Source organism: Bombina bombina, chromosome 6 (assembly GCF_027579735.1).
Source record: "Bombina bombina isolate aBomBom1 chromosome 6, aBomBom1.pri, whole genome shotgun sequence".
NCBI lineage: Eukaryota > Metazoa > Chordata > Amphibia > Anura > Bombinatoridae > Bombina > Bombina bombina.
In genome coordinates, this window is record NC_069504.1 from 1,071,528,310 (window position 1) to 1,071,550,479 (window position 22,170).

The following is a 22,170-nucleotide window of genomic DNA, read 5'->3' on the forward strand; positions in this document are numbered from 1 at the left end:
GCCAAGACAGATGTAAAGAAGTTTTGCTTTTGGAATAGCACTACAATACTGTGAAGAAGTACCAAGCAGTGAAAAGGATCACAGGATGCCTTACAGGGCTTGAAATAGCCTCCACGCCAGCAACTTACCTCATACTGATTGAGGTTTGAACAAGCGAGTGTGATTTTAGCGTGATTGTTAATCCTGGTACCATAGCATACTACACCCAGATCTGGTTTCTCTGTGCGCCCTTCCCTTCTTCTGTTCATATACACACACACACACATTTTTTTGTCTATATTTTATTGGGACATCCATGCTCATTGGAGCTGACATGTTAAGCATATTATCTTATTGTCTGATCAAATGTGCTCCCCTGAGCCACCACACTGTTTAAGCAAATCTGTATATAAAAAATGCAATAAAAGTAAAACATTTGCTGGAGGAAGTCTGTTGTATTTACAGTTGCATTTGTTCTGCATACATTGGGTGTTTTTTTCCCCCACCAACTGCAGTCCTCCCTAACAGGCAAGATATTTAGGATATCTTAACAGTAGCACAGGTGAATTAGCCGATTAGTAAACATGGTTATTTACCTGCTCTCACCCAAGGTAATCCTAAACATCTGGCCTGTTAGGGAGGCCTGCAGACTGGATTGAAAGCCCCTGATCTATACTGAAAGATCACACTGTTTTAAATATGAGATAAATACATTTAAGATAGTTTTTATTCATTACTCCCACAACAAGTTTTATATATATATATATATATATATGTTAAAGGGACACTGTACCCAAATTTTTTCTTTTGTAATTCAGAAAGAGCATGCAATTTTAAGCAACTTTCTAATTTACTCCTATTATCAATTTTTCTTCGTTCTCTTGCTATCATTATTTGAAAAAGAAGGCATCTAAGCTTTTTTTTTGTTTCAGTACTCTGGACAGCACTTTTTTATTGGTAGATGGATTTATCCACCAATCAGCAAGGACAACCCAGGTTGTTCACCAAAAATGGGCCGGCATCTAAACTTACATTCTTGCATTTCAAATAAAGATACCAAGAGAATGAAGAAAATTTGATAATAGGAGTAAATTAGAAAGTTGCTTAAAATTTCATGCTCAATCTGAATCTTGAAAGAAAAATTTTGGGTACAGTGTCCCTTTAATATAATAATTATTACTATTCTTTTAGATGCATGATAGAAAAAATACTTCCCCTTCATCACATGCCATCTACACATCTAGACTCAATTAGTTAAATCTGTACAAATTGATTGAAATAAAAAAATTGCTTTAAAAAAAAAGAAAAAAAAAAAAGAAAAAAGGACATGAAAGTTTTCTTCTTCTATCATGATTCAGACAGAACATACCATTCTTCTATTATCTAATTTGCTTTGTTCTCTTTGTATTCTTTGTGGAAAAGCATACCTAGGTAGGAGCTGGGATATATATAACTCCTATCATTGGTTTACCAATGTGTTCAGCTAACTCCCAGTAGTACATTGCTGCTCCTTCAATAAAGGATCTCAAGAATATGAAGCAAAATTGATAATAGAAGTGAATTGAAAAGTTGATTAAAACTCTATGCTGTATCTGAATAATGCAAGAAATGTGGGTTTCATGTCCCTTTAAAAGATGTGCAGAACAATTTTTAAACTGCTTAACCCCTTAATGACCAAGACTGGTCGTTAAGGGATTGTCTGGTTATAATAGCGGGGGTCTGCGCTATTAGAGCAGGCTTGCTAAAATATTGAAAAAGTCACCCCCATAGAAAGACCAGCGACGTCACTGGTCATTAAGGGGTTAAACAAAAACAAACAAAAAAAGCTGACAGTAAATATTACTTGAGATTTGCAACATTTCATTGGCCAATTTCTAAGCAAACATAAAAACTAAATATTGTTGATGAGGGGTTCTAGAGTAGTAATAATCTCATACACAGCAATTGCTCAGTTTAGTCTTCCCATACAAAAACTGTGATATTGTACTGCATATTTAGTATAAAAAGCTATTCTACAGAGTCACAGTGTGAAGAAGACCCAGGGTCATGACAGAGATTTACATTAGAAGATTTAAAGGGACATTCTAGTGATTTGTTACAGCAAGCCATTTTTGCCCATTAACAAGTCTCCTTCAGGAGCTGCTGAGAACTGCTGGTTCTAAAAGGAAACCGCCAGTTGCACGACCCCACCGTAAAAAAGAAAAATGCTGCGTAATGTGCTTCAGTATTTTATTATTGCACTATTGCTCGTGTATAACTGTGTGTTTAACCCATGGAAAGAGGTTAAACACATACTTAAGTCAGGTAAATAGCTGCAATGCACTTCGGAAACTAGTTGAACACATCTGGTAAGCCAATGACAAATGGCATAGCCACTAATCACCAGCTAGCTCCCAGTAGTGCATTGCGGCTCCTGACCTTACTTTGGTATGCTTTTTAATAAAAAATACCAAGAGAAAGTAAATGCGATAATAGAAGTAAATTCAAAAGTCTATTAAAATGACATTCTCTATTTGATCCATGGAAGTTTAATTTTGAGTTTCATGTCCCTTTAACCTCTTAATGTCTTTGAATGGGGATTGTTGTTTTATATTGCTGTCTCGCAGCCAGTGGCAAGACTGTGCTATTCCAGGAAGTCACCCCCAAAGTTCCAGAGGGGAATTTTTGTGGTTTTGAGAGCATACAAACACTCAGCGCAGGAAATATTACACCTGTTTTCTCCTTATTCTAGGAGGTCATAATAGCACAGTCCTGCCACTCACGGCAAGACCCACACTATGACCTGAAAAACCCTCAACGACCAGGGTATGCCGTGGTTGTTAAGGGGTTAACTGTGTTTAGCACTTGCTGGGGTTTAACAGAAAGTTGAAGTACTGATAATGCAAACATTTCATGCTTAAACTAATGATCTAGAATGTCCCTTTAAATTATGTTTTGTGGTGCCGGGGGAATGACAGTTTGTAACATCATAAGAGAATGTTAGAAGCAATTCCAAAATTAAATAGAAAGATCTCAGTAAACAGAAGAAAAATGCAAAACTAATATGTTGGTTGATCATTTCTTCAATTCCAAAAAGAGTCCTTGATCACGGCTCTCTCACATTAATACAAAGCTGAATGGGATTATGAAGGGTTTACGGTATACAGAGATATAAGATGAATCTCTCTCCGGGGATAATCAGGGTCTTGTTGGGCCCAAACCAGGTTAGGTTGTGATGTTCCTGTCAGTTTATGCTCAGTTCTGCATCTTTAAAGGATCTGCTCAGCCCTTAATAACAGCTATAGGTCGCAGTTTAATGGCTTTTTTGCTGATGCCGGCATCATGACAGGTGTTAACTACATCTGTGACATTCTTATAAGATTCAGGTGCCTGAAAAAATAAATAGCGTTAGCCACATGACAAGAGATCATCAGTATTTACAAAGCACCGTTGAGGAACACATTGCTTTACCTCTTCCATAACCAGTTTTGGAGATGCTACTCTAATTGCTATTCCCATGTCAGCCAGCTTGTCCAAAACATCTTGGAAATCCAAGTTGCGCCTGGATTTAGCTCTAGAAAGAGCTCTTCCCTACAAGGAAACAGAAATATCATAAAGAAAAAAAATTGCTATCTGGTTTATACACCGTGATCATAATTTAGTCAGTATAAACCGTTGGCATTTATGGAGTGATGGCTGCAAAGCGAAGTCAAATCTAAGTGAGGATTAGGCTCCAACTGGTCATCTTCTGGGTACAGCTGATTGCCAGCACAACTAACAATATGTAATTGTTTGTAGTTTTACAGTGTTTAAAGGGACACTGAAACCAAATTTTTTATATTGTGATTCAGATAGAGCATGAAATTTTAGGCAACTTTCCAATTTACTCCTATTATCAAATTTTCTTCATTCTCTTGGTATCTTTATTTGAAATGCAAGAATGTAAGTTTAGATGCCGGCCCATTTTTGGTGAACAACCTCGGTTGTTCTTGCTGTCCAGAGTCCTGAACCAAAAAAACTTAGATGCCTTCTTTTTCAAACTAAGATAGCAAGAGAACGAAGAAAACTTAATAGGTGTAAATTAGAAAGTTGCTTAAAATAGCATGCTCTATTTGAATCACGAAAGAAAAAATTTGGGTTCAGTGTTCCTTTAATATTCTATTACATTTATTAAAGAAGTTCATATTTAGAGAAAAATTCAACACACAATGGCAATTGTTATTTAAAAAAAAATGTTGGCAATTTAAGGTACACAAAGTGACACTACCTCAAATTCAGCAATTTTTAAAACCATGGGCTGAATTTACACAGATTGATATAGTTTACAAACTAGAAAAAGTTCTGACCATGAGATGTAAGAATGTTATCACATATTTGGATGAATATGGTGTTTGCAAGGTGTGCTATAACAAAAAAATTTTTAAGTGATATAACATTCAGAGATACATAAATTGGTGAACAAAGAATAAGCCAAAAAGTTACATACAAATTAGAAATACTGAGTTTTACTACAGCTCTAAACTTAAAAGGGATAAGAACTAGACTCCCATTGGAGCCTATGAAAGCACGCTCTGAGCGCAATGCTTCCTAGCAATGCAAACGTTCACATTACAATTTACTTGTTATACCAGGGCAGCGATATTTATCGCTCAATTTGTAATCTAGCCCTTAATCTGGTAATTGTAATTAGTTAAACCAAAGGTGAGTGAATAGCTAATCAAACAAGACTCCAGCAGCAAGTTTTTTTTTTTTTTTTAATTTTTTTTTAATGATGCAGTTAGTCAGAAATATGAAAAGGCCCTTTGACCTGATCATTTTACAGGAGGGTTCCTGGAGATTTCGTAACAGAGGAATAGAGTAATTTTTCAGTTATGTGGAAAATCAAGTCCCAATATTTATTAATGGCTGCACATTACCGCCAGATATTAAGTAGGGTTCCTGTCTCCCCACAGCCCCTCAAATATCTGACAGATACATTTGATGTAATCTGTGTGGAGACATTAATGTTAGTTTCCACGGTCTGCATTGACAAAAACATAATTTATGCTTACCTGATAAATTTATTTCTCTTGTAGTGTATCCAGTCCACGGATCATCCATTACTTGTGGGATATTCTCCTTCCCAACAGGAAGTTGCAAGAGGATCATCCACAGCAGAGCTGCTATATAGCTCCTCCCCTAACTGTCATATCCAGTCATTCGACCGAAAACAAACAGAGAAAGGAGAAACCATAGGGTGCAGTGGTGACTGTAGTTTAATTAAAATTTAGACCTGCCTTAAAAGGACAGGGCGGGCCGTGGACTGGATACACTACAAGAGAAATAAATTTATCAGGTAAGCATAAATTATGTTTTCTCTTGTTAAGTGTATCCAGTCCACGGATCATCCATTACTTGTGGGATACCAATACCAAAGCTAAAGTACACGGCTGATGGGAGGGACAAGGCAGGATTAAGCAGAAGGAACCACTGCCTGAAGAACCTCTCCCCCAAACACAGCCTCCGAAGAAGCAAAAGTATCAAATTCGTAAAATTTTGAAAAAGTGTGAAGCAAAGACCAAGTCGCAGCCTTGCAAATCTGTTCAACAGAGGCCTCATTTTTGAAGGCCCAGGTGGAAGCCACAGCTCTAGTAGAATGAGCTGTAATCCTTTCAGGGGGCTGCTGTCCAGCAGTCTCATAGGCTAGGCTTATTACGCTCCGAAGCCAAAAGGAAAGAGAGGTTGCCGAAGCTTTTTGACCTCTCCTCTGTCCAGAGTAAACGACAAACAGGAAAGATGTTTGACGAAAATCCTTAGTAGCTTGTAAGTAAAACTTCAAGGCACGGACTACGTCCAGATTATGTAAAAGACGTTCCTTCTTTGAAGAAGGATTAGGGCACAACGATGGAACAACAATCTCTTTATTGATATTCTTGTTAGAAACCACCTTAGGTAAAAACCCAGGTTTGGTACGCAGAACTACCTTATCTGCATGAAAAATCAGATAGGGAGAATCACATTGTAAGGCAGATAGCTCAGAGACTCTCCGAGCCGAGGAAATAGCCATCAAAAACAGAACTTTTCAAGATAAAAGTTTAATATCAATGGAATGAAGGGGTTCAAATGGAACTCCTTGAAGAACCTTAAGAACCAAGTTTAAGCTCCACGGGGGAGCAACAGGTTTAAACACAGGCTTAAATCTAACCAAAGCCTGGCAAAATGCCTGGACGTCTGGAACCTCTGCCAGACGCTTGTGCAAAAGAATAGACAGAGCAGAAATCTGTCCCTTTAAGGAACTAGCTGATAATCCTTTGTCCAAGCCCTCTTGGAGAAAAGACAATATTCTAGGAATCCTAACTTTACTCCATGAGTAAGTCTTGGATTCACACCAATAAAGTTATTTACTCCATATCTTGTGGTAGATTTTCCTGGTAACAGGCTTTCGTGCCTGTATTAAAGTATCAATGACCGACTCAGAGAAGCCACGCTTTGATAGAATCAAGCGTTCAATCTCCATGCAGTCAGTCTCAGAGAAATTAGATTTGGATGATTGAAAGGACCTTGTATCAGAAGGTCCTGTCTTAGAGGCAGAGTCCATGGTGGAAAGGATGACATGTCCACTAGGTCTGCATACCAAGTCCTGCGTGGCCACGCAGGTGCTATCAGAATCACCGATGCTCTCTCCTGTTTGATTTTGGCAATCAGTCGAGGGAGCAGAGGAAACGGTGGAAACACATAAGCCAGGTTGAAGAACCAAGGCGCTTCTAGCGCATCTATCAGCGTCGCTTCTGGGTCCCTGGACCTGGATCCGTAACAAGGAAGCTTGGCGTTCTGGCGAGATGCCATGAGATCCAACTCTGGTTTGCCCTAACGATGAATCAACTGAGCAAACACCTCCGGATGGAGTTCCCACTCCCCCGGATGGAAAGTCTGACGACTTAGAAAATCCGCCTCCCAGTTCTCCACGCCTGGGATATGGATTGCCGACAGGTGGCAAGAGTGGTACTCTGCACAGCAAATTATTTTTGAGACTTCTAACATCGCTAGGGAACTCCTGGTTCCCCCTTGATGGTTGATGTAAGCCACAGTCGTGATGTTGTCCGACTGAAATCTGATGAACCTCAGTGTTGCTAACGGAGGCCAAGCCAGAAGAGCATTGAATATCGCTCTTAACTCCAGAATATTTATTGGAAGGAGTTTCTCCTCCTGAGTCCACGATCCCTGTGCCTTCAGGGAATTCCAGACTGCACCCCAACCTAGAAGGCTGGCATCTGTTACAATTGTCCAATCTGGCCTGCGAAAGATCATACCCTTGGACAGGTGTACCTTTAACAACCACCAGAGAAGAGAATCTCTGGTCTCTTGATCCAGATTTAGCAGAGGGGACAAATCTGTGTAATCCCCATTCCACTGACTCAGCATGCATAATTGCAGCGGTCTGAGATGAAGGCGCGCAAATGGCATTATGACCATTGCCGCTACCATTAAGCCGATTACCTCCATACACTGAGCTACCGAAGGGCGCGGAATGGAGTGAACACGGCAAGCATTTAGAAGTTTTGATAACCTGGACTCAGTCAGGTAAATTTTCATTTCTACAGAATCTATAAGAGTCTCTAAGAAGGAGACTCTTGTGAGTGGGGATAGAGAACTCTTTTCCACGTTCACCTTCAACCCGTGCGACCTCAGAAATGCCAGAACTATCTCTGTATGAGACTTGGCAACTTGAAAGCTTGACGCCTGTATCAGGATGTCGTCTAGATACGGAGCCACCGCTATGCCTCGCGGTCTTAGAACCGCCAGAAGTGAGCCCAGAACCTTTGTAAAGATTCTCGGGGCTATAGCCAACCCGAAGGGAAGAGCTACAAATTGGTAATGCCTGTCTAGAAAGGCAAACCTTAGAAACCGATGATGATCTTTGTGAATCGGTATGTGAAGGTAGGCATCCTTTAAGTCCACTGTGGTCATGTACTGACCTTCTTGGATCATGGGTAGGATGGTCCGAATAGTTTCCATTTTGAAAGATGGAACTCTGAGGAATTTGTTTAAGATCTTTAGATCCAAAATTGGTCTGAAGGTTCCCTCTTTTTTGGGAACCACAAACAGATTTGAATAAAAACCCTGTCCTTGTTCCGTCCACGGAACTGGATGGATCACTCCCATAACTAGGAGGTCTTGCACACAGCATAGGAATGCCTCTTTCTTTATCTGATTTGCAGATAGCCTTGAAAGATCAAAGCTTCCCCTCCACAAGGGAGATTTCAAGTCCAGAAGATATCCCTGAGATATGATCTCCAACGCCCAGGGATCCTGAACATCTCTTGCCCACGCCTGGGCGAAGAGAGAAAGTCTGCCCCCTACTAGATCCGTCGCCGGATAGGGGGCCGTTCCTTCATGCTGTCTTAGAGGCAGCAGCAGGCTTTCTGGCCAGCTTGCCTTTGTTCCAGGACTGGTTAGGTTTCCAGGCCTGCTTAGATTGAGCAAAAGTTCCCTCTTGTTTTGAAGCGGAGGAAGTTGATGCTGCACCTGCCTTGAAATTTCGAAAGGCACGGAAATTAGACTGTTTGGCCTTTGCTTCGGCCCTGTCCTGAGGAAGGGTGTGACTCTTACCTCAAGTAATGTCAGCAATAATTTCCTTCAAACCAGGCCCGAATAAGGTCTGCCCCTTGAAAGGAATGTTGAGTAATTTAGACTTCGAAGTCACGTCAGCTGACCAAGATTTAAGCCATAGCGCCCTACATGCTTGGATGGCAAATCCGGAATTCTTAGCCGTTAGTTTAGTCAAATGAACAATGGCATCAGAAACAAATGAGTTAGCTAGCTTAAGTGTTCTAAGCTTGTCAATAATTTCAGTCAATGGAGCTGTATGGATGGCCTCTTCCAGGGCCTCAAACCAGAATGCCGCTGCGGCCGTGACAGGCGCAATGCATGCAAGGGGCTGTAAAATAAAACCTTGTTGAATAAACATTTTCTTAAGGTAACCCTCCAATTTTTTATCCATTGGATCTGAAAAAGCACAACTGTCCTCAACCGGGATAGTAGTACGCTTTGCTAAAGTAGAAACTGCTCCCTCCACCTTAGGGACCGTCTGCCATAAGTCCCGTGTAGTGGCGTCTATTGGAAACATTTTTCTAAATATAGGAGGTGGGGAAAAAGCACCCCCGGTCTATCCCACTCCTTGCTAATAATTTCTGTAAGCCTTTTAGGTATAGGAAAAACATCAGTACACACCGGTACCGCATAGTATTTATCCAGCCTACACAATTTCTCTGGTACTGCAACTGTGTTACAGTCATTCAGAGCAGCTAATACCTCCCCAAGCAACACACGGAGGTTCTCAAGCTTAAATTTAAAATCTCAATCAGGTTTCCCCGAATCAGAGATGCCACCCACAGACTGAAGCTCTCCGTCCTCATGATCTGCATATTGTAACGCAGTATCAGACATGGCCCTTACAGCATCTGCGCGCTCTGTATTTCTCCTAACCCCAGAGCAATCGCGCTTGCCTCTTAATTCAGGCAACCTGGATAATACCTCTGACAGGGTATTATTCATGATTGCAGCCATGTCCTGCAAGGTCATCGCTATGGGCGTCCCTGATGTAATTGGCGCCATATTAGCGTGCATAACTTCCCCCTCGTCAGAATCTTCTGGTGATATTTCTTTTATAGTTAAAGGCTGATCTTTAAGGTGAAATCAATACATTTAGTACACATTCTCCTATGGGGCTGCACCATGGCTTTCAAACATAATGAACAAGTAGTTTCCTCTGTGTCAGACATGTTTAAACAGACTAGCAATGAGACTAGCAAGCTTGGAAAACACTTTAAACAAGTTTACAAGCAATATAAAAAAATGTTACTGCACCTTTAAGAAACACAAATTTTGTCAAAATTTGAAATAACAGTGAAAAAAGGCAGTTACACTAACAAAATTTTTACAGTGTATGTAACAAGTTAGCAGAGCATTGCACCCACTTGCAAATGGATGATTAACCCCTTAATACCCAAAACAGAATAATAAAAGACAAAAAAGTTTTTTTTTTTTTTCAGTCACAACAACTGCCACAGCTCTAATGTGGCTTTTTACCTCCCTCAAAAACGACTTTGAAGCCTTTTGAGCCCTCCAGAGATGTCCTGGATCATGCAGGAAGAAGCTGAATGTCTCTGTCAGTATTTTTAGCTGCACAGAAAAACACTAAAATAGGCCCTTCCCACTCATATTGCAACAGTGGAAAGCCTGTTACTAGGCAAAAATCAAACCAGCCATGTGGAAAAAAACTAGGCCCCAATAAGTTTTATCACCAAACATATATAAAAAACGATTAAACATGCCAGCAAACGTTTTAAAATACACTTTTATAAGAGTATGTATCTCTATTAATAAGCCTGATACCAGTCGCTATAACTGCATTTAAGGCTTTACTTACATTAGTTCGGTATCAGCAGCATTTTCTAGCAAATTCCATCCCTAGAAAAATATTAACTGCACATACCTTATTGCAGGAAAACCTGCACGCCATTCCCTCTCTGAAGTTACCTCACTCCTCAGAATATGTGAGAACAGCCATGGATCTTAGTTACTTCTGCTAAGATCATAGAAAACGCAGGCAGATTCTTCTTCTAAATACTGCCTGAGATAAACAGTACACTCCGGCACCATTTAAAAATAAACTTTTGATTGAAGAATAAACCAAGTATAAAACACCACACTCCTCTTACGACCTCCATCTTGGTTGAGGCTTGCAAGAGAATGACTGGATATGACAGTTAGGGGAGGAGCTATATAGCAGCTCTGCTGTGGGTGATCCTCTTGCAACTTCCTGTTGGGAAGGAGAATATCCCACAAGTAATGGATGATCCGTGGACTGGATACACTTAAGAGAAAAGCTCCAGCTTTTCATTGTATAATGAGGATTCTTTGCCACTCTTTCGGCCAAGCAAAGCTAGCAATTTCCCTTTACACTTACTAACATATGAGGGAACACATTTAGATAAATTGTGAGATGGTTCTATGGTACAAATAGTTTAGAAAGTTGTCAGCAGTTGTGTAAAACTGACCCTATTGTGTGTAGTAATTTAGTCTCTATCTTGAAAGCTAAAGAGTGAATAGAGGGACTTATGTGCCCTTCAAGTTCTGCCAAAGGCTTTACACTGCCCTGACATGATCATATGGAGAGGAATATTATAGGAAGAGTGGAATAGTCAGGTGCCTGGCAACCCTGCCAAATGGTAGGTTAGTATTCTCCAGTAGGGGAGTAACTGGGGAAGGTATGGTTGAGATAGAGAAGCTCCTATTCACAATTCTGTCCCAAACAAATAGTTTCACCTATTATGGGGTTTGTAGATATGGATCTCTCTCTTGCATGTTTTTCCTCTACAGCATTGGCTCCCCAATCTGCAAGTCGCTATGACCTCCTCCAGACCAACACCACTAGTTCCATATGCACAGCCAAATGTGTGGCCTAGTAATAAAGCAGTTCCAAATTTCTCGTTATACTCACAGCTCCATGGCAGGTTGTACCAAACGTCTCAGTCATTCCTTTTTCAGTTCCAGTTAAAACGTAACTGCAGGTTCCCATAGTGCCGCCAATCAGTACAGGCTGGCCTGTCAACTAAAGGGAAAAGGAGAATGATTGTTACTTTAGAAAGAACATCAAAAGAGCAGATAATTATTTAAAGTCATAAATTAAAAGGGACAGTAAATTTACAGAAAAAAACAAAACAAAAACTATTTAATCAAACATATTAAAATTATTTTTCCTGTAAATAAAGGAGATGCACTACCCAGATAGGGCCAGTTGATAATCTATCTAGCCATACTTCCTTTGTGCTTATACAGAGCCACTTGTATTTTATTTATTTTTTCTGTATCTGATTGGTTAACTAAATGATAGATATCTATGCTTTTATCTCAATCTTTATTACAAACAGCTCAGTGCTGATAGGTATAGTGGCGGGAGTCCTAAGGCCCCATACTCCTCTCCTGTGCTAGTGGCCGGTGTGGTTTCCCCCCCCCTCCATTGTCGTACTGAGTTATGGTCTCAATGCCCGCGGCCGGGGTAGTGGGGCATAGCGTACTTATGAGTAGATATTGATGGGTGGAGCCTTGCCGGCACTAGTCACTGTAATGTCTGACCCGCAGCGGTGTGCTACCATGGAGCTATGTAATTGCCCTACTGGTCCCAAGTTCTTGAGTACTCCAGATTTAGAATAGACCCAAACCCAGTCTCAGAGAAAGGGGCAGCACACTTGAATCCGACAATCTCTATGGAAGGTGGATAGTAGAGATCTATTGTCAGTCATGGTTTCCTCATTGTAGCGTGGTGACTTCTCTCCCCTCTTTATACCTAGTTTCAAATCAGGTTACAAGTTGAGACCCAAAAGTGGTCTCTTTCTATTTGAGTTATCCCTAAATTTTCCCATTGTTTTCATATGCCGTTTTACGTGGTCCAAGAGAGGCCACTATTAATTGCTAAGGGAAATTGTCTGATTATTAGTTATACTTCTATGGATTTTAACTGCATAATACATGGAAAATGTGAGGTTTAGAGAATATATGTGTGACTATTGTACATTATGATGCATTTGTATAACTTCATCAATGTCACTGTTCACGTATTACAATTGTAACTAAATTATGCCTTAAACCTCAATAAAAATATATAAAAAATAAATAGATTTTTCCTAAATCATGTTATATTAAAAAAAAAAAAAAAAAAAAAAAAAAAAAGTTTTAATCTAATAAACTCAATATAAAAATTCCCTATTTTGCACTTCCTTCGTTTACCTAATTATGCAAAGCCATTCACGGATGGCTCTACATATAGCCCTCGGGAGCGCGCACCTCCATATTTAATCCCATGATTCCTTTCTTTTAGCAAGGCTGTCAGTAGGAGTAGTATTTGTCTCTGTCTCTAACATAGCCACATGATTGCTACTCTTGACGCGCGAATGAGTAGTGTTTAGCAAGTGCACATTCTTTTTTACAAGCTTCACACTAAAGAGACATGCGTGTATGTTTTAGTCCCAGTGCACATGTGGCCGGAATCGCGCATTGCCACTTAGCATATTCACTTAGCTAATTTGAATAATCAATCTCATGGGTCAATTGCTTTCAGTGACTGTCTGACGGGGCTGTCTTGCTAATGAGAGATAGCAGCGGTTTATTCAAAAAAGAAATAGTATGGTAATTTATATGTAATGCTCTTAAATATACACATGCAATGTATTCTTATGTACTTGTGGTAACAGAATATTAGTTGTTAAAATACACAGTTTTATGACCCTTTAAGGCTTTAAAAGGGAAAATCCTTGCAAGAAAAATAGCTTATACGGATGACAGGTAGGGGCTTAAAAAGCAAAAGCATTTACCTGTTAAAATGTCCGTTTTGTAGTATTTAAAAACTGCCATAACTACAGCTGCAGGCAAACCAAGAAGCAGATATTTTACCACGTAAATGCATTTGCTGTTACTCACTTACCAAGACCCTCAAAGCTAAAAAATAAAAAACAGAATCCATGAATGAAGTTTAAAGGGAAACTGAACCCAAATGTTTTTCTTTCGTGATTTAGATAGAGCGTGAAATTTGAAGCAACTTTCTAATTTACTCCTATTATCAAATTTTCTTCATTCTCTTGGTATATTTATTTGAAATGCAAGAATGTAAGTTTAGATGCCGGCCCATTTTTGGTGAACAACCTGGGTTGTTCTTGCTGATTGGTGGATAAAATCATTCACCAATAAAAAAACAATTTATGCTTACCCGATAAATTTATGTCTTTCTTGACACGATGAGTCCACGGATCATCATTAATTACTGTTGGGAATATCACTCCTGCCCAGCAGGAGGCGGCAAAGAGCACCACAGCAAAGCTGTTAAATATCACCTCCCTTCTATCCCACCCCAGTCATTCGACCGAAGTAAAGGAGAGAAAGGAAGCAACAAGGTGCAGAGGTGTCTGAAGTTTATAAAATACTAACAACCTGTCTAAATAACAGGGCGGGCCGTGGACTCATTGTGTCAAGAAATAAATAAATCAGGTAAGCATAAATTTTGTTTTCTTTCTAATGACACAATGAGTCCACGGATCATCATTAATGTTGGGAATCAATACCCAAGCTAGAGTACACAGATAAGGGAGGGACAAGACAGGAAATCTAAACGGAAGGCACCACTGCTTGAAGAATCTTTCTCCCAAAAGCGACCTCAGGCGAGGCTAAAAAGTCAAATTTATAGAAGTTTGAAAAAAGAGTAAAGAGAGGACCAAGTTGCAGCCTAGCAAAACTGTTCCATAAGGCTTCATTTTGAATGCCCAGGAAGAGCGAACAACCTTCGTAGAAAGAGCAGTTACTCCCTCGGGAGGCTGCTGTCCAGCAGTTTCATAGGCAAAGCAAATGATACTCTTCAGCTACAAAGAAAGAGAAGTAGCCGTAGCTTTCTGTCCTGTACGATAAACAGAAGACTGAAGAAAATCCTTAGTCGCCAGTAAATAGAATTTTAGTGCACGAACCACGTCCAGATTGTGTAGAAGCCGTTCCTCCTGAGAAGAAGGATTAGGACACAAGGAAGGAACAACGATCTCCTGATTAATGTTCCAGTCTGAAACGACTTTAGGGAGAAACCCTAATTTAGTACATAAAAAAAAGAGACTAATACTGCAATACCGAGAGCTCTGAAAATCTACGAACAGATGAAATAGCAACAAGAAACAAAAAAACTTTCCAAGATAACAACTTAATATCTAATGAATGCATCGGCTCAAACGGAGCCCATTGAAGAACTTTAAGAACTAAAATTAAGACTCCAAGAAGGAGTAACTGGTTTGAATACAGGCCTGATCCTGACTAAGGCCTGACAAAACGATTGTATGTCTGGGAAGTCCTCCAGACGTTTATGTAACAAAATAGACAAGGCAGATATTTGACCCTTTAGGAAACTTGCCTATAATCCCTTCTCCAAACTTCTTGGAGAAACGGACAGAATTCTAGGAATCCGAACTCTACTCAAAGAGTAGCCCTTGGATTCACACCAGTATAGATATTTACACCATATCTTATGGTAAATCTTCCTAGTCACAGGTTTACGAGCCTGAATCATGGTCTCAATGACCGTATCCGAAAATCCACGTTTGAATAAAATTAAGCGTTCAATCTTGAAGCAATCAACTTCAGAGAAACTAGATTTGGATGGAAGAAGGGTCCTTGAATTAGAAGGTCCTTCCTCAAAAGAAGTTTACAAGATGGAAGAGACGACATGTCCACCAGGTCTGCATACCTAATCCTGCGAGGCCACGCCAGTGTAAGGAGGATCAGCGACGTCCTCTCCTGCTTGATTCGAGCAATGACCCGAGGCAGAAGAGCAAACGGAGGAAATCGGTACGAGAGACTGAAATTCCAAGGTACCGTCAGAGCGTCTTATCAGTACAGCCTGAGGGTTCCTTGACCTTGACCCGTACCACGAAAGCTTTGCATTCTGCCAAGAATCAGGCTGGAAAACACTTCCGGATGGAGTTCCCACTCCCCCGGGTGAAAGGTCTGCTTGCTTAGGAAGTCCACTCCTGGAATGTGGATCGCTAACAGACAGCACTGAATGACATTGGCTACCTCTGTCATGGCCAAGGAACTCCAAGTTCCTCCCTGACGGGTGGAGTAAGCCAATGAAGTTATATTATCCGATTGGAACCTGATGAACCGGCCCGAAGCGGAAGCCAGCCCAGCCCAGGCAAGCATTGAAGATTGCTCTCAATTCCAGAATGTTTATGGGTAGAACAGACTACGACCGAGTCCATGTTCCCTGAGCCTTTAGAGATCCCCAAAATGCTCCCTATCCCAGAAGGCTGGCATCTGTTGTCACAGTCACCCAGGAAGATCTGCAAAAGCAGGTTCCCTGGGAGAGATGATCCTGAGACAACCTCCAAAGTAGAGATCCCTTGTCTCCTGCTCCAGCTGTAATCTCAGAGACAGATCCGCATAATCTCCGTTCCACTGCCTGAGCATGATTAACTGCAGAATTCCGAGGTGGAAACGGGCGAACGGGATGATGTCCATTGCCGCTACCATCAGCCCAATTACCTCCATGCACTGAGACACTGATGACCGAGGAGAGGACTGAAGTGCTAGGCAAGAATTAAAAAATTCCTCGATTTCCTGACTTCTGTCAAAAAATTTTTTTATTGCTAAGGAGTCTATTATGGATCCCAAGAAAACTACCCTTGTAGTTAGAACTAAGGAACTCTTTTCCAAATTCACCTTCCATCCGAGACTTGAGAAAATTCTGGGAGCTGTGACAAGGAAGAATGGAAGAGCTCCAAGCTGGAAGTGTTTGTCTAGAAAGGCAAACCTTAGAAAATTGTGATGGTCCTTGTGGATGGATACCTGCAAGTAAGCGTCCTTTAAATTTACCGTGGTCATATTAACTGACCCTCTTGGACCCAAGGAAGAATGGAACAAATAGTTTCCATCTTGAAGGACAGCACTCTGAGAAACTTGATTAGACTCACGGGTAAAATTGGTCTGATGGTTCCCTCCTTCTTGGGAACCACGAACAGATTGGAATAGAATCCCAGACCTCGTTCCTGCTTTGGAACAGAAACTTTCACTCACAAGTCGGAGAGGTTCCGTACAATTGTAAGAACGCCTCTCTTTTTGTCTGGTCTGCAGAGAAACTTGAAGGCAGAACCTGCCCTCTGGGAGGAAAAATCTTAAACTCCAGTTTGTATCTCAAAGCCAATCTTGAATGAAGAAGGAAAGCCTGTCCCCCACAAGATCCGGTCCAGGATCGGAGGCAGGCTCTTCATGCTGTCCGATTCAACAGCAGGCTTTTTGAATTGCTTTCCCCAATTCCAAGACTGATTGGGTCTCCAGGAAGGCTTGGACGAGGGAGTGGAAGGATTTTCCTTGAAAATTCAAAAGGAACGAAAATTACTCTGACGTCCTTTTTTATTTCTCTTATCCTGAGGGAGGGAATATCCCTTACCTCCCGTAATATCAGAGTATCTCTGTCAAACCAGGTCCAAACAAGGTCTTTCCCTTGTATGGAATCGCCAAAAGTTTAGACTTAGATGAGACAACCGCAGACCAGGATTTTAACCATAGCGCTCTGCGGGCCAATATAGGAATCCTGAAATCTTAGCTCCCAGCTTAATAACCTGAAGGGAAGCATCTGTAATAAAGAAGTTGGTTAACTTAAAGGCCCTTATCCAATCCTGGATTTCTTCGAGGGGAGTGTCTGTCCAATAGAAACAGACAACACATCAAACCAGTATGCTGCCGCACTAGTGACATTGACACTGCAGGTAGCCATTGTAAACCCTGGTGTACATACATTCTTTTGAGCGACCCCTCTAGCTTTATCTATAGGATCTTTAAAGAAACAACTATACTCTATGGGAATAGTAGTCCTCTGACTAGCGTGGAAATTGTCCCTTGCACCTAGGGAACCATCAGCCAAGACTCCTTAATAGAGTCTGCTATAGGAAACATCCTTTTAAAATTTAGGAGATGGAGAAAAAGGGATACCCGGTTTCTCCCATTCCTTAGCCATAATCTCTGTAGCCCTTTCTGGTACAGGAAATACTTCCACCATGGAGGGAACGTCAAAATACTTGTCTAGTTTTACTGTACTTTTTAGGATTGACTACGCCGGTAGTGACAGTCGTCCAGGGTAGCTAAGACCTCCTTAAGTAACAAACGGAGGTGTTCAAGCTTAAACCTGGAGGAAACAACTTCAGTATCAGATAAAGGCATTACGCTGCCCGAGTCTGAAATTTCCCCCTCAGATACTACCAAAGTATTTTTCTCTTCATACTTCTGGGAAGAAAAATTCAGAATAGCCACTACTGTATTAGCAACTTTTATTTCCTGATTAAAAACATTTCCTCTTGCGCTTTCCCTGCAGCATGGGAAAGGCAGACAATGCATCAGATACCGCCGATGACATTAGAGAAGCGATGTCTTGCAAGGTAACTCCAGTTGGAGTTTGAGAGGAAGCGCAGGGCACTGCATGTGTGGGCGATAAAATTTGGGACACTTGGAGACAGTTGTGGCATATATTGAACATTGTCATTAGACTCCTGAACAGCATCCGCCTTAGGAGTTGGCTCAGAAAAAAAAGTCTATCCCTATAATTTAAAATTCTCTCAACACATGAGGAACAGAAAGGGATTGGTGGTTCCACATTGGCATCAAAGACACTTTGCAGGGCCTCTTGGTCCATTCTGACTCACAATCGATGAATTATTCAAATAAAAAATTCTTACATTTTTTAATAAAAATTAAAACGATACTGTCTCTTTAAAATTTTAAAACCACTTTTTTACTTTTAATTTTGTGTGCAGAAAAGGCTAATTAGGTACACAAATACTGCAGAACCCCTCTACACCTCAGCTTAACTTTGCTGAGGTGCCTATTAGCCCTTCTGACACAAGTTACGATCCGGGAACTCAGCTGTAGTGCTGTCCGGTCCTAACATATGTGTAAACACTCTAAGGACTCTGCTCCGTTCCTTCCGATAACAGGAAGTGCAGAGAAAGCGGTGCGCAACGCAAATTAGCGCCCCACATAGCTCCGCCCATCGTGGGCGTTTCAAAAGGCAATCTCCCGGTCGCCATGTTTATTGTTAAAATTAAGCCACCGGGAGTTAAACATTCAATCAAGCCTCTTTATAATCCTTCCGTAATTTGCTAGGCAGCTGCTTAGCCAGTGCTATATGTGAACAGTGAAACCACCTCATACTGAGCCAATCTCCCCAGCCCCAGTGATTTAAGCCATTGTGAGCAGTGAAAAACACCTCATCTTGAGTCTATCTCCTCAGCCTCAATGCCTGACTAAAAAGTGCTGTCATATAATCCCCTCCTTTTATCTATAGGAGGCTCTATGTCCCAGGTAAATAAAGTGCTCTACTTCCTCTGAGATCTTTTATTTCCCAGACCCAGAATAAAAAGTCAGCACTTACCTTGTAAATCTGCCAGACAGCAAGGCAGGTCACCAGGTTTCAGAGGTCCTCTCCCTCACATAGCCCTGTGGAGAAAAGATAAAGCCCGAGTAATCTTACTTAGGCTATCAGGATTAGGGCAGCATAAATTACATGGGAGGCGCAGTGAGAATTATGTCCCACAAGTTCCCATTGCTCTAAAGCCACCAATGCTCTACTGAAGAGACTGATATGGACTACGGCTACACCCCAGAACAAAGCAGCACAATCTTGCACTACTTAAAAAATAATAAAAACTTTTGATTGAAGAATCTTTAACACCTAACTGTACCACTTCCTTGCTCTAAACGCAGGCAAAGAGAATGACTGGGGTGGGATAGAAGGGAGGTGATATTTAACAGCTTTGCTTTGGTGCTCTTTGCCACCTCCCAACAGTAATTAATGATGATCCGTGGACTCAACGTGTCATTAGAAAGAAAGTGCTTTCCAGAGTGGTTAACAAAAAAAAAAAAAAAAAAAAAAAAAAAAGCTCAGATGCCTTCTTTTTCAAATACGGATAGAAAGAGAACAAAGGAAAATTAATAGGAGTAAATTAGAAAGTTGCATGCTCTATCTGAATCACGAAAGAAAACATTTGGGTTCACCATGCATCATTGTTAAAGGACCAGTAAACACAGCAGATTTGCATAATCAACAAATGCAAGATAACAAGACAATACAATAACATTTACTCTGAATTTCAAATGAGTAGTAGATTCTTTTTTTAACACATTTCAAAGTTATGTATATTTCCACTCCCCCTGTACCATGTGATAGCAATCAGCCAATCACAAACGCATATACGTATAGTCTGAGTTCTTGCACATGCTCAGTAGGAGCTGGTGACTCAAAAAAAGTGTAAATATAAAAGACTGTGCACATTTTTTTTAATGGAAGTAAATTGGAAAGTTGCTAAAAATTACATGCTGTATCTGAATCATGAAAATGTAATAAAACCTGAGTGTCCCTTTAACTTTAAAGAACCCAGATTTCATTTTACAGTAAAGTACAGCTTTTCTTTATTTAAAATAATTGAAATTAAATTCCATCCATAGCAACACAGAGATGGAAACAATGTTCTTACTTGATAATCTACAGCAATGAGAGGGTGATGGGGTGGGAAGGCACGTGTAGACCCTTTCCTATGCACCAGCAGTGTTTTCTCTTTCCCATCTACCACGTGTTGCTCCACCTTAGCAATGTTGTGAGACACATCATAGATAACGTGCATGTCAAGGTCATCTGGGGTTGTGTTAAACACTTTAGCAAAGGCCTGAAAATAAGAGAATAGCCACTTGATCAAAGAGAAGTTCTGAATTATTTATGTTTATGATAAACTTCATTCTATATTTATATGCAAAGAATCCCCAAATACTTAACAAGTTCACACCTGTCTGGTGAGGAATGTCATGGAGGAGCGATTGACCCATGCATAGTTGCCTGCAGAGGCCATACCCTTCAGATAGTCTTGCCCCTCAGCGGAGGAGATCCTAGCACATGCCAGCTGTCTGTCATTCACAATAATCTTATCCCGCTTCATTGCCTTTTCCATGGCTACCAATGCATCTGCAAACACAAAAGGCGAACAATTCTTAAATGGAAACTGGGACGGCATGAGTAAATGCCAAGCTCACACATCACACGACATGGCAGAATATAAAATAGGTTGTACAATACATTTTCTAGTGGATTTGTACCTGTTGCCACTTGATGCCCCAGACCTCGGCTGCCACTGTGGATCATTACACAGACTTGTCCTTTGTGATCAATTCCCATTTTCTTTCCAGCATACTCATCATAAATCTCATCCACCACCTGGATCTCAGCATAATGGTTTCCGGCCCCAAGTGTACCCAACTATGTAAGAAAACAAATGCAGAGTGATAAGATTACTAAACAATGTTTAAAAGGACAGTCTACTTGCATTTTTTTGGTGTTGGTTAAAAAAATAAAGATAATACCTTAACTACCGATAGTAACCCCTTAAACCAAAAGGACGTATATATCCGTCATGGGGTACTTTACCTATTGTACCGCATACGTTTTTATATTTTTTTCCATTGTTTGTTTCGATGGAACATAGAAATTCACAATGAGAATTTTAAAATCCCTTATCAGTGCGTATCTGTGCACAAGCCTGATACTGTGGTATGCCACACACATCTTTATCTCCCACATTACTGACACATGGATAGAGCACAATGGGAGTGCAAGTACACATGGCCTTTATTTAAACATATAGGCTAATGAAAGGATGAATTAGGTGTTTCTTCCTTATATTGAAGCTCCACATTATAGGTGTTGTAATAAAGAAAGAATGGCAATATATAGGATATTTGTGTCGTCCTATTAGAAGGCCAACACTGATACCCATCTTTTTTAAATAACTGCCACATTGTGACATGTAAGAGTAGATTATAGTCACCCCATAATTGGCACTTGAAGGGCTGTTTAACAGTTGCACAGTCATATATACAGCGATGTTTTGCGTCTAGTGGTAATAGTGAAAATTACCAAGTTTATATGCCTGCCTTAAGTGATTAAAGGTTAAAAGTGATTGTAAACCTTAATGAATTAAAGCACAGTATAAAAAAGTAATCTTAAAAACAGGGGCACTTTAATTCATTAAAGTTTACAATCACAAAGTTTTATTATGCTCCCATTGGTGGTGCAAACTGCAGTGAAACAGTGTTGTAGGATTGTTAATGTGTTTTCAATTAATAGTTAGGTGTATGAAGAGGATTTCTTTTTCTCCACACAATTAAGGAATTAGCTCTGTATGTAAAGTCTTAAGGACTCCTCATGCTCTCCATACAAGCATCAGCTTATTACCTGAGGCAGACCTCGCTTTTTTGCTTTAGAAGACACTTTGTTGGGATCTGCCTGCAACATCCTGCCATATTCCTCACAATGCTCCTTGTCCTCAGCCCAGGCATAGCCCTCCCTCAGGGACCAGTCTACTCCCATCTCCAGAGCTTCTTCAAGATCCCTGTGAATGAAAGCAGATAGGGTATAAGAGCAATACCCAGAGTGTGTTCTCAATGGCTTAGATCATACAATAACAAAATATTTAGAGAAAAGTGTATCTTCATATAGAATAAAAAAATAAAAATAAATTATATTATATTAATATTAATAAATATATATATATATATATATATATATATATATATATATATATATATATATAAAATAAATACTTAAAAAAATATATATTTTTATTGGTGTCTATTGAAACACTAAATACAGTCAAATTGCAT

General features: G+C 40.3%; 1 protein-coding gene across 1 annotated transcript in view; it reads right to left on the minus strand.

The window, feature by feature from the left end:
- Positions 1-2,194: 2,194 nt before the first annotated feature.
- RTCB (RNA 2',3'-cyclic phosphate and 5'-OH ligase) overlaps positions 2,195-22,170 on the minus strand; it is a 36,530-nt gene continuing 16,554 nt past the window's right edge. The window contains exons 6-12 of the mRNA XM_053718963.1: positions 21,743-21,899; positions 20,608-20,767; positions 20,301-20,476; positions 19,995-20,183; positions 11,441-11,551; positions 3,430-3,549; positions 2,195-3,348 (exon numbers count right to left, since the gene is read on the minus strand). Of these exons, the coding sequence (XP_053574938.1) occupies positions 3,241-3,348; positions 3,430-3,549; positions 11,441-11,551; positions 19,995-20,183; positions 20,301-20,476; positions 20,608-20,767; positions 21,743-21,899 (1,021 nt within the window). The 3' untranslated portion in view covers positions 2,195-3,240. The remainder of the gene's footprint in view (positions 3,349-3,429; positions 3,550-11,440; positions 11,552-19,994; positions 20,184-20,300; positions 20,477-20,607; positions 20,768-21,742; positions 21,900-22,170) is intronic.